Source organism: Silene latifolia, chromosome 10 (genome assembly GCF_048544455.1).
Source record: "Silene latifolia isolate original U9 population chromosome 10, ASM4854445v1, whole genome shotgun sequence".
Taxonomy (NCBI): Eukaryota; Viridiplantae; Streptophyta; class Magnoliopsida; order Caryophyllales; family Caryophyllaceae; genus Silene; species Silene latifolia.
The window spans coordinates 19,549,746-19,566,418 of record NC_133535.1 but is presented as its reverse complement, the minus strand read 5'-3'; the positions used below and the strand labels follow the sequence as shown (position 1 = coordinate 19,566,418).

The window sequence follows — 16,673 nt, the reverse complement described above, 5'->3', positions numbered from 1 at the left end:
CTGCTTGCGTCGGTCTCAAGCGAACTCTTGTTGGGGAATATATTGACGATTAGGAACATCTTGATCGTCATGGAAGAAATCTTGAGTGAGCAATACTGCAAAATACTGCTGCGCTGGGGACAAATATTTTGACGACTAGGAACATCTTGATCGTCATGGAAGAAATCTTGAGTGAGCAATACTGCAAAATACTGCTGCGCTAGGAGAATGAAGACTTGGGTGAAGCCCCCAGTCGGAGCGAGCACTGCTTCTAATACTTACCTGCATGGATATTAGCCACACAAGAATGCAATCTAATATAGGTACGTAAGCAATTATCACATGGACCTCGAATGAGGAAACACATAGGCTTTGCAAAAGTTGTTTCTTTTTTAGAAGTTGTTTAAAACTTGTTCAAAGAAATTTTCGTTTGTAATGCGTATATGTATATTCAATGGGCTTTAGACATGGGACTTGTCATGACACATACCTTATATGGATGAAAAATATAGACTTAGGTTTGACGCGACACAGGGATGACTTTGACAGACTTTGCATTAAGCATGCGCAACCCCTAGCCAAGTGTGGGTGACAATGCGTATCGATTCCAAAGGTAGAATAATTGCAAGGATGATGAAGGCATATTAAAGGCAAGGCATGAGCCATGGATCATCTGTCTACTAGGACATCTTTTGCTGCCACTTGCTGTAAAAGAGACCCCTCTTGAGGCACGATAACTTGGAGAATTGATCTAAGACCTTTGTCATTGTCCGGACCGAGTACTAGCTAGACTTAGAGGAATAAAGGAAGGGTGGCATCTTGGAAGGGAAGCCCCCGGGATGAGAAGATGACTCTGGACTTTTGGTAAAGAGGCTGGGCGACAATAAGGAGCCCCCAGTATAGAGGTGTTGGTTGAGGAAGGGATGTTAATTGAGGTTGGGAGGTTGAAAATTGTGATGGTTGAGGTGGTTGATAATTGAGATTGAAAGTTGTTAATTGAGGTGGTTGAAAGTTGGAAGTGGGGATGGTTGTGTCCTTGAGGACTGCCTACGTATTCACGTAAAGTGAAATCAAACCAGATCGTAGTTCTGAGGTTTAGTTAATTTTGTTTGGGTGTTGTGGTTGTATCCTTCTTGTGTAAGAAAGGACTGCCTACGTATCCACCTGAAGAGGTGAAATCAAACCATGCTCGTAGTTCAAGTGTGTGCCTAAGCTATGTTGTTAGGGCCTTAAAGTGCAGGGGTCACAAGGGTAATATTCCTTTGGTGACTCGAAGAATCGATTTGAGATAACTCCCTCTGATCATAGACCAAAGAGGTATAATTAATTTTGTAACAAATTTCCTTGTCATGTGAGCACACTTAGTGGACCCTAAGGATGATATGGGTATGTCCTGTTCTGGGTAGCAAAGTATTTGAAGATTCCGTGTATGGGTCAAGGTGAAACTGGATTGGATATTTGGAATGTGGAGCTTGGACATAAGAGGCTTTGATGAAACAAATCTCTGGAGCTTGATTTTGTGGAGTTAAGGCTTAATGGGATTATGGCTTGTAATGTGGTTTGGAAAGGGAGTCTCTTGGCTTGATGTAGCCTGAGCACATAAAGGTGGGTTAAAATGACGTGGGTTCAAGTTTCCATGTCTTGGCCCTAAAGGATGGGTATACTTGACGAGCTTGAGAAGATTCTCAAAATTCCTAACTATCTCCCCGTAACGGTCTCGAGAAGGACTTAGGGTGTAATGTGTGAAAGGCTAAATGAGGGTGCTAGATGACCATCTTCATCAATTTCTTGATTCTATATTGTAACTTGATCCTATATATACTTCAGGAGTGTTCTATATTTGATTTCATACTCGTTCTTGATTCAGACTCGGATTCTTGGTCTAGAATATATCTCGACTTATTGCTCAAATTCTTGATTCGGTTTTGAAGATAACTTTGACCTTGGATATTGACTTGCTTGATTGAGCCTTTTCTTTTGACTCTTTTGTCTTGGGCTATAGGCATAACTACGGCTTCGAATATTGATCTTGGATATTTCTCTTGATTGAGTCTTTGTCTTTTATCATGGCTCGTATCATCTTGGATTTGATTGCTACCATGGATTTGGGTCAGACTAGCACCTTTTGATGTGAAACGGGTTGGTCTTTTAGTAACACGGGTTGTTTATTGTGGGGAATGGGCTTGCCTTCCGTCATGGATTGTAAACAAGGGAGATGGTCTGGATTCGTCCTAGAATCTCTTGAGATAGGCTCGTACTAAACTAGGGTTATATTGTGGTTTCTATTGCCAGACATGGAATAGGTAACAAAAGAACACGGAGTTTCGGGTCCTCTACAACTTTGAACGGAACATCATTTAAGTGCACTCACATTGACTGTCATGCGTTGTTGTTGTTGTTCATTTTTTTAAAATGTCTCAAATCAATTCTTGTTGTCACAGGAAAAGGGAAGAGGAAGAGATATGATAGAATATGTGGATTGAAGGTTGTGCTTTTATTTAAATGGATAATAAATGTTTAACATAGACTCGAGAAGACACGTGACTCAGGGGACAGCCCCCAGGTTGTCACTAGGAATGAAAATGGACACGAAAAAAGACACTAGAACAAATATGAGATAGAAAGCCTAAAACTCGGACTCGGACTCGGACTTTGACTCGATCCTAGAACTAGACTCGTAATCATCGGCCCACGCTTGAATATTTTCTCTTCCGGCAACGGGCTTCGACATCTGACTTTGAGCATTCACCCATTTGAGCACCCCATCCTCATCATTAGGAATATTGGAAGGATAATAGTCAAGAAGAGTTTCTTGATAATTGGTATATCCATGAGGATTGTCTAAGCTACCTTGTAGGTTAAAAGTTGAGAGGGACAACTTCCCACTTTCGATCATATCTTGAATGACATGTTTTAATTTGAAACATTTCTCTGTATCATGCCCTTTGCCCCCATGATATTTGCAGTAGGCATTCTCATCCCAGAACTTGGATTTCTTTTCTGGGTCTGGCGTAGGACCGATAGGCTTCAACATTCGTCGCTCCATGAGTCTATGAAGGGCATTCGTGTATGTAATACCAATGTTGGTAAATTTCCTAGGAGGTGTGCCCTTATTTTCGGAAGCCTTTGGAAATGACCTTGGAGGGTTGTTAGGTTTCTTTGATGAAGGGTCCAAGAGGATGCCTTTATTAATTTTGATTCCCGGATGAGAAGAACTAAGAATAGGTTGTCCATTTGTTGCTTTCTCCTTAGGACTGTCAAGTTGAGGGTTTGTCTGGACATTTTTCATCTTAAGAGGTTGGGCATCAGGCTTCTTACCCAATTCGGCAAACTGTTTCTCCATGTTGGAAAGCCGAGAGTTTAAGCTATCAATAGCTCCCTCTATTTTGGAAAATTTGTTGTCGAAGGCCATGGAAAGCATGAGCATTCCATTTTGTATATCTTCGTCTTCGAGGACATTGATTTCTTCATCGTTACGAGGATTGAGGAGATGAGAACAATCCAGGAACGATTCTTCATCATGTTTAATGATATTAGACCCAAGAGGGTCGGTCTTCTTGGATTTCTTGGCGGAAGGTGGCTTAGGAAGCTTGCCCTCTTCGATCATATCTTCGATGGTGTGTTTCAAGAGAAAACACTCTTCAATATCATGACCCCTACCTTGGTGATATAAGCAATATTTGTTGCCCTTCCAGAGGTTCACTTGTTTCTCTAAAGGTGGATCCGGAGTCGGTCCTATTGGATGTAGCATGCCTTGGGCAGAAAGTCTCTTCAAAGCATCGGCATAAGACATGCCTAAATCGGTAAGCACCCTTTGATGCCTCCCAGGTTTCTTTTCAGCTGTTTTTGGCTTTCTAGGACGATTGTTATTGCAAGAGGTAAGCTTTGGATGACCTAGACTAGAGGTTTCTCTAGGTGGTGTGTTCTTTTCCACCATTCTATTCTCGAGGGCGAGGACGCGAATGCTCAAATTTTCCACTGTAGCTTGAACTCCTAGGACCATGGCATAAATGTCTTGAAGAGACATGGTGATTGTGGCTTGATCTGCTTCGTTACCTTGCTGATTGACATAACTTGCTGGATTCCTACTCGACAGAAATGACGCGCATTACACTCGGTTCGACATGGGATCACGCATACTAAGGCAACAAATAAAGGAAGGGATAAGATGACACATCTAGACTTGACTTGTGAACTCGTGAAATGTCGTGAGTGACTTCTCGTGCTTGAATTCACGGTGCTTGACTATAATTTCGACGGAGTGACATTTATACAGTTGACCTTATTGACGGGATTGAAGACACGTGTTGATTCTAATTCGAGGTTTGCTTATAGGTGTTAAGAAGACTGTTGTAGTTTAGACTGAAATATGAGGCCCATTGAGACTCGTGTGTTGAGCCTCGGAACGTGTGACTCGAGTGTTTTAGATCCTAACTGAATTGGGGTAGGGGGTCCAAAATGACGGCGTGACGCCTTAGGACTTGACTTGAATTTTGAAGAGACCCAAAATGTAAAGGAAAGCGGGTTTATGACTTGACGGAGTTCGGACTAGGACATAGTCCGTTTGCACTTTGACTCTAACTTAGCCCAATTGAATTTACATATTTACATTGACATGGTTTGAAAATCCTTTGATTTAAAAAAAAGTTTTTGGTTTTTGGTTTTTTGTTTTTTTTTTCTTCTTTTCGGACTTTTTTTTTTGTTTTTTTTTTGTTTTTTTTTTGATTTTGTATTTGGATTTTGAAATGGGTTTTAGGCCCGAAGTTTGGCTCGACAAACGGACAGAGTTTTGACTGGATTTTGTGCTAATTGAATGCCCTTTTTTTTTCGAAATTTTGTTTTGAAATTGGGTTTTGATTTTTGAAAATTCGTCATGACTTGTTTAGAAATGGTGATCACGTAAGGTTTACACATTTATACAAGCATTATAACGGGATGCTGAGTGCATTTAAAAGGGTTTTGGTTTAAAGGGTGGGTTGCCATACCGAACCATCAAACCCGAAGTCTGTGGAGAGGCTCGTGCCAAACAAGAGTAAGGCCGATTCCTTGTCCATTTCCTCAAGTAGTGAAGGCCCTTGATACAAACAAGAGTAAGTACCATGGTATGGATGACGTCAATCGCTATCCATCCTTAGGCCCAAATAAGAATTAGGACCGTTTAGACGGGACGATTGGTCGAATTGGTTGGGTTGGGCCTAGGAAGGCCGAATAAACGATCTAGGAAGACCGAGTTATGAAAACCGACAATTGTCTTGTACAAACTTATTCCCTAACCTTGTTCAAGTTTCACCCTTAGCTACACGTAAGTGTATTTGTTTCCCAATGAGTCGCCAAAGCGTGGGACGGGCCGCCCACGGGGCGCTTGGTGAGAAACGGGACAAGCGTTTGCATTTTGTAAGGAGTCGCCACCAATTTTTATGGGAAATTGGAACCGTTCGAATACCTCGTGTCATGTCAAGACACAAAGTAGTGACATGAACACTAAGCAATCGTTACCCTTAGCATTCTATGTCTAGAATGACTCTCGTGGATGCCAATGAACACGGGTGCTCACGGAGATCTGGAGTAAGGGGTGAGGGTACGTATTAGGAAGCTCTTTTGATCGAACACCTAATCCCGCCCGCCTCGATAGCGGCCTCTACTAATGATTAGGGAAGTTATTTATACTTGATATATCGTCGGCTATATGCATGCAATGCAACATCCATTAGATTAATCCTAGCATGTGAAGAATTAACTAAGTCGGTGAACAATCAATTTAGCATACAATTGGGTCGAATTAGGATTTAATGCTCATTTACATGGGAAGGCATACAAACAAAGAAAGAAATACAACAAAAGAAATACAATAATGAAAATTACATTAATTACAACGGAATAGGCGATTTATGTCGAAAATACCTTTAAAACGGATAATTTGAGAAAAAGAATAAAGGAATAAATTACGAACAGGAATTAGCGTGATATTACGGATAATAGTTAATTAATACGCTTACTAATTAATTACGTCAAGGCAGAAAAGGAGTTCAGAGGCAGAACTCATCCTGGAACAGGCGTAGCAGGACTGCGCCCTTTGGAAGAGGCGCAGCAGTTGCTGCGTCTGTTCCAAGGGTGAGTTCTGGCTGTGAAGCCGGAACTGCAAGTCGTTAATATTAATTGTTATTTTTAAGGATTAATTACGATATATGACTCGGATGAAAGTGATTAGCATGTTATTTACATATGAATGAGGTCATGAAAGCGATAAAACATGGATGAGATGGAATTAAACGAATTAATTACATGATTAAAAGATTGATTAACAAATTAATAAACTAATTAAGCTAAACAGGTTACTAATGACGAATATATGATGGATAAACAGATGCAAATATATCAACGATTTAATTCAGAGATTCAATATGGGTAAATCGAACCTCTAAAACCCGAATTTGATTTTAATGACGAAAACCCGCAAATATTGGATTATAAGGGATTTAAGTCGGATTTATGAACTAAACATGTGAATGATGATGAATAATATACATGTGGAATTATTAAACTATCATGTGAAAGAATTAAAGAACAAACAAATACAAATCAAATACGAACAAGAACGAATTACAGAGGACGAAGAAGAAGAAAAGAAGCAGGAACTGCGGCAGCCTCACGAAGAGGCGCAGCAGAAACTGCGCTCCTTCGAAGAGGCGCAGCAGTTGCTGCGTCTTTTCTCGACGTCTGTCTACTGGAAATCCGCAAAAACAGGTTTTAACAAAGGGTTTTAGAAATCGATTTTAATTGGTATTTTCGACATAAATTTTACATTAATGATACAATAATTAAAAGTACAATAAATAAAAGAGGAATTATACACCCTCAGACTTACATGTTGACGGAACGAGAAGGACTAAGATATCGATTAGTGATGCTCGACGCGAATGCAAAGAAAGTGCCCTCGTAAGAGGAAAACGATTAATTAATTAAGATTGATTGAGTGTAGTTGGTCAAATTGGTCGGTCATGCAACGGAGAGGCTGGTACCCGGAAAGATCCGAGCTTACGTGGTCGGAAGTCCAAGCACGTAGGCGCCAATTAGTAAGAACGAAGTCTAGAATGCAAAGGGAGAAGAGAAGGGCGGACACTCGCGTGAGAAATATGAGGAGCGAAGGCTCCTATTTATACTAATCACGTGAAGGAATAGGGTTTCGGAGACTCTTTGGAAGTGAATCTCGGAAAGATATGAAAAAGATACGTAAATCATGCAAAGAAGGGCCTGGAAAGAGGCGCAGCAGCCCATGCGTCTCTTGGAAGAGGCGCAGTCTTGCGTCTATTCCCGGAGGTTTCCTCTGTTTAAGAAAGATTTCCCCGTTTGAGTTATGGTAGGACGGAAATAATTCGATTATCTTTTGAATATTACGGGATATTATTTGCCAAAAGATAAAATTTGAGAAATATGGAATAGAAATATCCGGAACATTCCGAACATTCGACTCGGGATTTAACAAACTATCGAGAAAATGGAGACGGTTTTTGACCCGGACTCGAATGTACTCTAATTATCGCCAAAACGACCGTATCGGCACGTAGATGACAACTAAGAGGTTGACATTATTATTTGAGCAATCACTTGACGATAATCTTACGAACTGTCCCTAATCGTTCCGCGAATCAAACATGCGGCCCAATCATCACCGGGTGTTTGGCGGGAGGTGCAGAAACGAGGTGTCTACAGTAGCTCACAAATCACTTTCTCTATGGTGGTGGAGCGTACCCTTTCTACAATGTTCTGATACAATAACGTTTTAGAAAAAGGAAATGCGACATCTCCGTAATCATGATAAATATCAGCAACGTGGATATCCAAAAACCCTGGACCAACAACAGTCAACCCCTCGAATGAATGACAATTACTAAAACATCGTAACAAACAACTCATACGACATTCTAACAATCTGCGATTCAACCCGTGATGCTTTAACCCCTTCCTACACATATCCCGAATACAATCCATATATATCATATCAGCACCGATGGGGAAGACTACCACAAACTCAACGTCCTCATATAAAGACCACAAATGAAGGAAATGTCCAAAGGAGGATCCATCGCCCAACAAGTATAACCAGACATACTTTTTGGTAATGTTGTAAAAATACATTTTCTCTGCTAAAATCCCACAATCAGGCACAGACATTACATCACATGTGTCGGTACACAATATATTTTCAAGTAACACACCTCCGTCGGGTATTGCAGCCCTTAAACTATTAAGATGTCTTTCATCGGTGTATGGATAAAAGTGAGCGCCATAATCAGTCAATAATGTAAGTTGTCTTTGCAAAACCTCTCCATATGGGGAAACGATTAGACATTTACTATGATAATAGCCATATATGCCCATGGCTCGTAGGAGCTTCCTCGAACATGAAACATCAAGAATAGAGATGACAGGGCAAGAGAATGCGGAGAAAAAGTGGTTGAAACAAGTCTCGACTACCTGATGTTGTTCAAACTCAGGGAAATCAGGCCTCATAGACGTCACCAACACAAACTCAAACTTGTTTACTGCTCTACTTTGTAGTTCACGATGGGCTGCAATTACGTTTTTGCGTAAATCAGCCATAGATACATCTTTTGGTATTGGTATAAAAAATCCAACTATAACAATGTATTTTCCGACGAGGTCATTGACATATACTTTTCCTCCATTATTGCGGATCAAATAATTTCTGGTGGGAGTAAACAAACAAGACAAATCAAATTTATCACCAATTTTAATTTCATTATTTTTGTCACGAGCCTCGAAATCTTCACGACTGATTTTGATTACTGGTGAATTCTCATCGTAATCATCGTCACTAGACTCGTAATGTTCACGATTGATTTCTGGTGAATTCTCATCGTAATCTTCACGACTGATCTCTGGTGAATTCTCATCATAGTCATCGTCGTCGTCAGAAGTATCACGAGGTGCATGAATATACTCCCGATCATCATCTTCTTCCATAAAAGAAGACTCGAAATTATACTGAAGATTGTTTCTCTTAGCAAGGGAAGGAAAATATGAATCAAGTTCCACCATTTCTAATTTAATTCGTTGTCTTAGATCCAAAAGAAATTGGTATTTTGTTTGTTTTTGTTTTTCTGTTTTAAGGCAATAGTAATGAGCTTTGATGGTAGAAGGGGTATTATTTATAGGCTTTGTCTTTCCTAATTCTATTAGAAGAGTCGTCCGACTTTTTCCTAAATCGGGTGTTTTACTTCTTATTTCAGACGATATTACCTGTTTAAGTTTAAGAGGGATGACTCGTAAAGAAAAGTAAAAATGATGGAGATATTGTAATTTCCGATAACAACATCATCCATTTATTTCCTATTTTAATTTCTTATCCTATGCCTAGTAAGGCTCTGTTTGGTAAAACTAACTGAAAAGGTAGCTGAAACTGAAAAGGTAGCTGAAAACTGAAAAGCTAACTGAAACCTCAAAAGGTAACTGATAAGGTAGCTGAAAATTAGGAACTGATAAAGTAGCTAATTATATAAAAAAGTGTTTGACAAACTAACTGAAAAGGTAACTGATTTTGATGAAATGACATAAAAGGATATGATAATTATTTAATAGTATATATTTAATGGGTAAAAACGGAAAATCAAACCAAATCAGGTACCTGAAATCTCAAATGCTACTTTGGGTAGCATTTCATTTCAGGTAGCTTATTTGGTTAAATAAGCTACTTGCCAAACGCTTACAAAAAAATAAGGTACCTGAAATTTTGGTCAAATAAGCTACTTTGACCAAATCAGATACATAAAATGCCTTGCCAAACGGAGCCTAAGTATAGGTTAGAAAAACCCTTTCGGACTAGGCATAGGATAGAAAACCCGAAAAAATATATAGGGAAAAGCGAGAGACAATATATTTAATTTAGAATTGAGAAAAGAGACAACGTTGGTAAATTGCAGAAAACTAATTTCGTGCCTTATTTAATCAGTATGCACATTTGTAAGGCACATGGAAACTTCACTGTATAATATTCAAAGTTTCTAAATGCTTGATCAAAACGTTAACCATTGAAAACTCTTATACCCATCCATATTGTCCTAAATGATGTTCCTTAAAAATTAAACCCCATTGACCCAAAACTCGTTTATTTCTTGAATTAAACTGAAAAATCAGCAAAACTAAAGTCAATAAATTAAAAATCATGTTTATAGGTATGAATAACACTGCCTTCTCAAAACCTTCATTCATCATTAATAATCTTCAAGGTATTAGTTCAAGAACATCCATTACTTCAAACTCAAGTTTCCGTCTTCATCAATTTCAATATTTCTTTCATTCTACCTCCACCAATTTATATCCAAGGTATACACGTTTGTTTAATATATGTAAGCTGTATTTTAATCAAACGTATGGAATTAAACTCCTATTTGATTATATTCTAATGTTGTAGGAGGATCAGGTTAATGAAAGTTCGCGGTAGTACTGAATCTGTCCCACCACCTTCATCAACACCGCCTTCAAATCCTTTTCCAGGCTTGCCTGGGTAAGTTCATTGTACAATAATGTTTTAACTTTAAATAATAATCGCAATTTAAATTTAATGTCAAAATATCGACTTGAAATGTATGGACATATAATAAAACAGAGGGAATACATGTTTAATCCGTCTATATTGATACTTCACTAGTACGTGTTCAATCCGTTGATTAACACTAATCTTATAGCAGGAAGGGATGGATAGCAGGATTAGTGATTTCACTCTTAATACCATTCTTGAGGAACAAATGGGGTCCCTTATTTTTCTTAAAAGGTAAACATTTTTTTTAATTTGTAAGAAAGTACAATTACATCCATCATGGTAAATAGTGTAATTAGTAATAATGTTAAGTTGGTTGTTACAGCGGAGTTGGACAAGGATATACAAACACTAGAAGACGCGGTAGAGGTGGTGGAGAAGGTAGCAGAGGAGGTAGAGAAGTTGGCAGAGGAGGCCGTCGAGGATCTTCCTCAAGGAAAGTTGAGAAAGGTCGCGGCTAAGGTTGAGCATGTGGCGGAGTTGGTAGCTGAAACTGCCCGTCTTGCAGATTCTGCCATTGACAAGGTACCTAATACCTTAATTAATTAATTAATTAATTAATTAATTGTTTAGTTGATGGTTGAGTAGGTATTTGCTAATCTCATTTTAGAGATTATTGAATTACATGTTGCATATAGAATATAGATGTTCCACGTACTAGCCGAAGTTCTAGCTGACACCATGTTCACTTTGGCCATTCAACCAATTAGTTTTGGACTTTAGAGGCTACCCCGTAATAAAATACGGAGTAATACGAGTATTTTTTTTTTTTTTTTGGGTATGTACTATTTGGTTTAGTTCGGATTTGAGTCGGGTATGACTGTTAGGGCGATAAATCTCTCCCTCATGAATTGTAATACTGTTACATTCCTAGGGCTCAAACACAAAACATCTTGAGTGAGATTTTGAATCTACTGACATTATCCACAATTCCAGACGCGCTTAATTGTCCGTCGAGTTATATTCACTCGATCGTTTATTTAGTTGAGATTGTATAGATCTGCATTGAAATATTTAGAGATTTACTGCATGAAAGATATTTTATTTTTAGAACGTAATTGAGACTTGTATATATCTTTTCATCTTATCACTTTTCCACTTACAAAGTACTTCCTCCATTCACCTTCACTCTACCATTTTCTATTTTGTAAACTATTCACAAATTAACATTCAATTTCAATTTTCTTTAAATATATAAGTGAAAATATATTTATGTGGGATTCTGTTTGATTCGTCTTTACGAGTACATTAAAAATATCTAACTTTTATCATTTTTGCAAATACGTAGCTAATGATATTTAGCGCGTAAAACACGCGTTGATAAATGTGAAAAAGTAAAGTGGTAGAATGTAGTTGAATGGAAGAAGTACAAATCATGAGTCTCAAACTGAATCCCTAATTCCTACATTTTAGTAAGTGACAAGTGACAACATCCATAGTAGTCTAATCTACGGTTGGGGGACGTAAACTTATTGACGTGGATGCAAGAACAAGTGAATATGTCTCTAACAGTGTTCATTTTCCTATATGATAAATGTAGGTGCAAGAATTGGAGGAAGAAGTGGAATCATTTGTTGCAAAAAACGAAACCAATTTAGATAAGAAAAGCGACTCGGTACCCGGTGATACAGATTAAGATTTACATGGATCTTGGTAGGCGTATAGTTATTCACAACAGAATACTTATATTTCTGTAATAAACTAGATGATTGCCTATATTCATTCTTTTCATTTTGAAAATTGTGTTTTGAGTGTTATAATGGATGCGAGAAACAATAAAAAAACAAAATGCATAGATTTACGTCATTCATTAACGATGTGTTAGCTACGTCTACATGACATTAAGGGAAGAGAATTTTATTAATTTTGACGAGTTTTTCAGATTGTGATATGCATAATTGCTAGGGTGAGGTTTAGAGAGTTTATATTAGTCCTGAATGCATAATAACCCCGTCGTAGTCATTCGAAACGGCGACTAACAGATTAAAGGCATAGGTTCACCATCGAGTATCAAATATGGCATTCTATATTCTGCGTTATTACTACTTAGATTACGATCTAATGGTTGGTAAGTTAAAAAAACTAAAAATTATTAGGGAATACACTATGTGATAACATATTGATAAAATGTATGTATCATGGAAGCCATGGATGAAAGCTTGAAGGTTTCTCTATAGTATATTTCAGAATATCAGAGTAAATTGATTGAATTGATTGAAGAAGAGAGTAATTTAACGAGTAGTTGTATTATGAAAATTGAGAAAGATAAATTACATCTGCATATGTACATGTATTTATACTGATTCTCTACTTCCTTAATGACTAAGTAAATCTAGATATTTACATTGACTGAGTTGACCAGAATCTGTTACAATAACGATGCAATTGTTAGGTGATCGTATCTTTGAGTCGATTCTTGATGTGTATTGAGTCAGATCATAACTAACTTCCAAACTCCAACTGAGGTTTTTCCTTAGTCATAGATTATGTTTTATTAATATTTCACTAATAATGTCACTATTTATGCTATTTTTCTTCAAAGAATCATAAATCATGCACAAAGACTTCAATATAGCCTATTATTTTACACACATCTTGTAAAATTGCATGTGACAACATACTAAATTTCTATGACCAGATTCGAAATTTAACTCATATTAACCTATTTTTCACTTAAATCCGATTTTAATAATGAAAAATCCATTTTTTGAGCATAAGAAGTCCACAAATTATGAAAATTTATAGGTCATCTCAAAATAATATATATGATAACATATCCAAAAATCACTGGAAAATTCGAAGTTTAGCTATTTTTAGTCCGAAAATGACATTTTTATTCATAAAATCATATTTTAATGCCATTATTGTATAAAATGAACAATAAAAATCCATAAATTAACCAAAATATCCTAAAAACATTTTAGGACCAGAAATTTTAACATGCATAAATTAATTTCGTGATATATCATAATAGCACAAAATATACAAGTTTTATATGTTATTCTTATAACTCGGAAAAACTTTTAACCGATTTGCATGCAAACAACCATGGCTCTGATACCAATTGAAGGAAAAATAGATCTATATACTTAACATATTCATATATGTTCCATTTTAATTTACTCATAAAATTAATGGTGATCTTATGCATGCAAACTAATAAACAAAATAAAGAAGAAATATTCATCCTTACATTGGAATTTCGGTTTTTAGGGCACAAGAGAGATCTCCTTCTCTCTTGTTCTTGTGCTTTCCTTTATGGATGAACAAAGACCCAAGTATAGGATCTCTCCCAAGGATTAATACCCAAAGCACACTCTTAATAAAATTAATATTATGAATACTAGACAATATTAATTTTGTAAGAAAAATTGACCCAAAATTATTTGGTTTTATCTCCCTAAAACCGGTTAGGAGAGGAGAAGAGGAAGGTGAAATATTTTTATCTCTCTAAAAATATTTTGGTGGATGAATGAATGAATGATACAACAAAAACAAGTTTGTGTATATTAGGTAAAATAAGAGGAAAAACCAAGTGGTTTTTCCTCTCTCAAAACCGGGTGGAAGGGGGGCATGGGAGGGAGCCAATGCATGCTCTAGTTGCTCTTCACAATGAGCATTAGGGTTGCATGGCTAGTTTAGTAGGTAATCATTGTGTTTACCACTAATTTAATCAACACAATATTAGCCTAATACTCCCATAATTTCGGTCCATTTCGATAATATGGACTCCATATTATCTTTGTCAAAATGTCAATTTGTCTTATGTCACATGTCATATGTTACATAAAATTGTTATGTATTTTTAACATATTAAAAATCAACGTATTAATAAAAATACGTCATATACAAAAATCGACTTTAGTAATTCATAATTACTTGTACCAAAATATTTTACCAATTATAAATCACAACAAATTGTATTTATAATAATTCATTCAAATTTAATTGTTTCCTTAAACAATAATTTCATCTGAGTAATGATACAATTCGATTGCTCAGACCGTATCTCATTTAATCAAATTCCAATGAAATACGTAAATATTACTTCCAAAATCGTCCGTCAATTTTAAATAATTTAATTGACTCGTAACGTTATACGATCAATTAAATGATCAATTAAGAGTGTTGCCCTATAGGTATGACCTAGGGGATCAACTGATCACCACCGTCGCACGACAGTAATGTCAAACTCTAGTCAGCCAATCATTACCGATATGTGTGGACCGATTGTGGTAGAAATGTTACTTCCCAATTGTATTCTTTATAATGAGACTTAAACATGTGATTATCATGATCAACAGTCGTGATCGCATTATTGTCGGAGGACACATATTCCAACAGGTATATTTGCTGATGAATGACACAAAGAAGCGGGAATGCCTTTACAGTCAAAGGCAGTTAATCCAGGTGGAGGGCACTTATTTTTGACTGATTTCCTGATGGGGTGAGGTACAGTACGAGAAGAAATGGACTGCTGGGGTGATGAAATGGAGGATGTGAAAGATGGTGGAGAAGGACTGTTATTACTAATATTATGTGGATTAGTAGGGGAAGGTGTAAGTTTATTGGAGATATTATTAATGGCGTCAGAGGTTGAATATGTATCACTAACAGTATGTACAAGAGTATTGGTATTTTGATGAGAATGAGAAGCTGTAGTATCATTATTATTTGTAGTTTGATTACTATGATGTGAAGAGTTATTATTGTGAGAGGAAGTAGAAGGAGAAGAAAATGAAGTATCCAAAGGTGAAGAATTGGCCATAGGTAAATACGAATTAGATTGATTTGGGGAAAAAGGCTCAGTGTCTTCATATGGAAAGGTTTTCTCGTCAAATATGACATCTCTGCTGAGTATGATTTTCTTGCTTTGTAGATCAAACAACTTGTATCCCTTTTGTCCAAATGGGTAACCCAAGAATATACATTTCTTTGCTCTTGGTTCAAATTTATCAGGCAAATGTTGTGCTGCATAGCACAAGCACCCTATAACTCTTAGATGATTGTAATCTACTGGTTTGTTGAACAAAACTTCAGTAGGAATTTTCCAAGAAAGTATAGATGAGGGCATGAGATTGATCAAATGTGTGGCAGCCAATATTAATTCTCCTCAAAATTTCTTGGGTAAACGTCTCTGAAACCTGAGTGCCCTAGCTGTTTCTAGAAGATGACGATGTTTTCTTTCTACCCGTCCATTTTGCTGAGGGTTACCAGGTAAACTTCTTTGATGAACAATCCCATGCTGAGCAAACAAAAGATTGCATTCCTTCTGAAAAATCTCAGTGCCATTGTCACTTCTAACAGTCTTGACCTTAGACTGAAACTGGGTATCCACATAAGCCAGAAAATTGACCAATGTCTGATAAACTTCAGTTTTATTGTGAGTAATGTAGTCCATGTAACTCTACTATAATCCTCCACAATAGTTAAGAAATAAGAAGCATCTGTGAGGGACTTAGTCCTATAGGGACCCCACAGATCTATATGAAGCAACTCAAAAGCTTTAGTGGTAAAAGAATTGCTAACAGGATAAGGAGATTTATGATGCTTTGCAAAAATACATGCTTCACACTGAAAATTGTCAATTTTATTCATTCCTGAGTACATAGGTACATGCTTAAGTCTAGACACAGAAGTATGACCTAGTCTTGCATGAGCTAGTCTCAGATCATCAACATGAAAAGGGGAAACAGTCATAGCTGTATGACAAAGTACATTAGAATTGGAAACTATCTTAGTTACATTTTGTTTATTGTTATGCATCTTGAAAAGATAAACTCCTCCAAACTTCTTCCCATGGCAAAAGACTTGCTCAGTGGAAGGGTCCTGAAAAGACCAACTAGAATCAGTGAACTGAGCATGTAAACCAGCATCATGTAATATCCTTCCAATGGACAGCAGATTATGAGTGAAACCAGGAATATATAGAACATCTCGTAACAGAATTGCATCAGTGAGACAAATATTACCAACAACTTTGACTTCTTTAATGGTCCCATCAGGTAGCCTACTCTGATAGGTTTAACCAAATCCTTAGTAGACACAAATAAAGTAGCATTATATGTGATGTGATTAGAAGCTCCTGAGTCTACTATCCAATAATCAGCACAATTTGTATGCAACACAGAATTGG

General features: G+C 37.0%; 1 protein-coding gene across 2 annotated transcripts; it reads left to right on the top strand.

The window, feature by feature from the left end:
* The first annotated feature begins 10,061 nt into the window (after positions 1-10,061).
* On the top strand, positions 10,062-12,235 carry LOC141608258 (uncharacterized). 2 transcript variants are annotated; one of them, XM_074427624.1, is made up of 5 exons: positions 10,062-10,323; positions 10,412-10,504; positions 10,689-10,771; positions 10,863-11,062; positions 12,078-12,235. In XM_074427624.1, the coding sequence occupies exons 1-5, from the start codon at positions 10,163-10,165 to the stop codon at positions 12,171-12,173; spliced, it is 633 nt and encodes a 210-aa protein (XP_074283725.1). In that variant the 5' UTR covers positions 10,062-10,162; the 3' UTR covers positions 12,174-12,235. The 2 variants fall into 2 exon arrangements, with proteins under 2 accessions (XP_074283725.1, XP_074283721.1); XM_074427620.1 differs by having other exon boundaries at positions 10,686-10,771.
* The last annotated feature ends 4,438 nt before the right edge of the window (positions 12,236-16,673 follow it).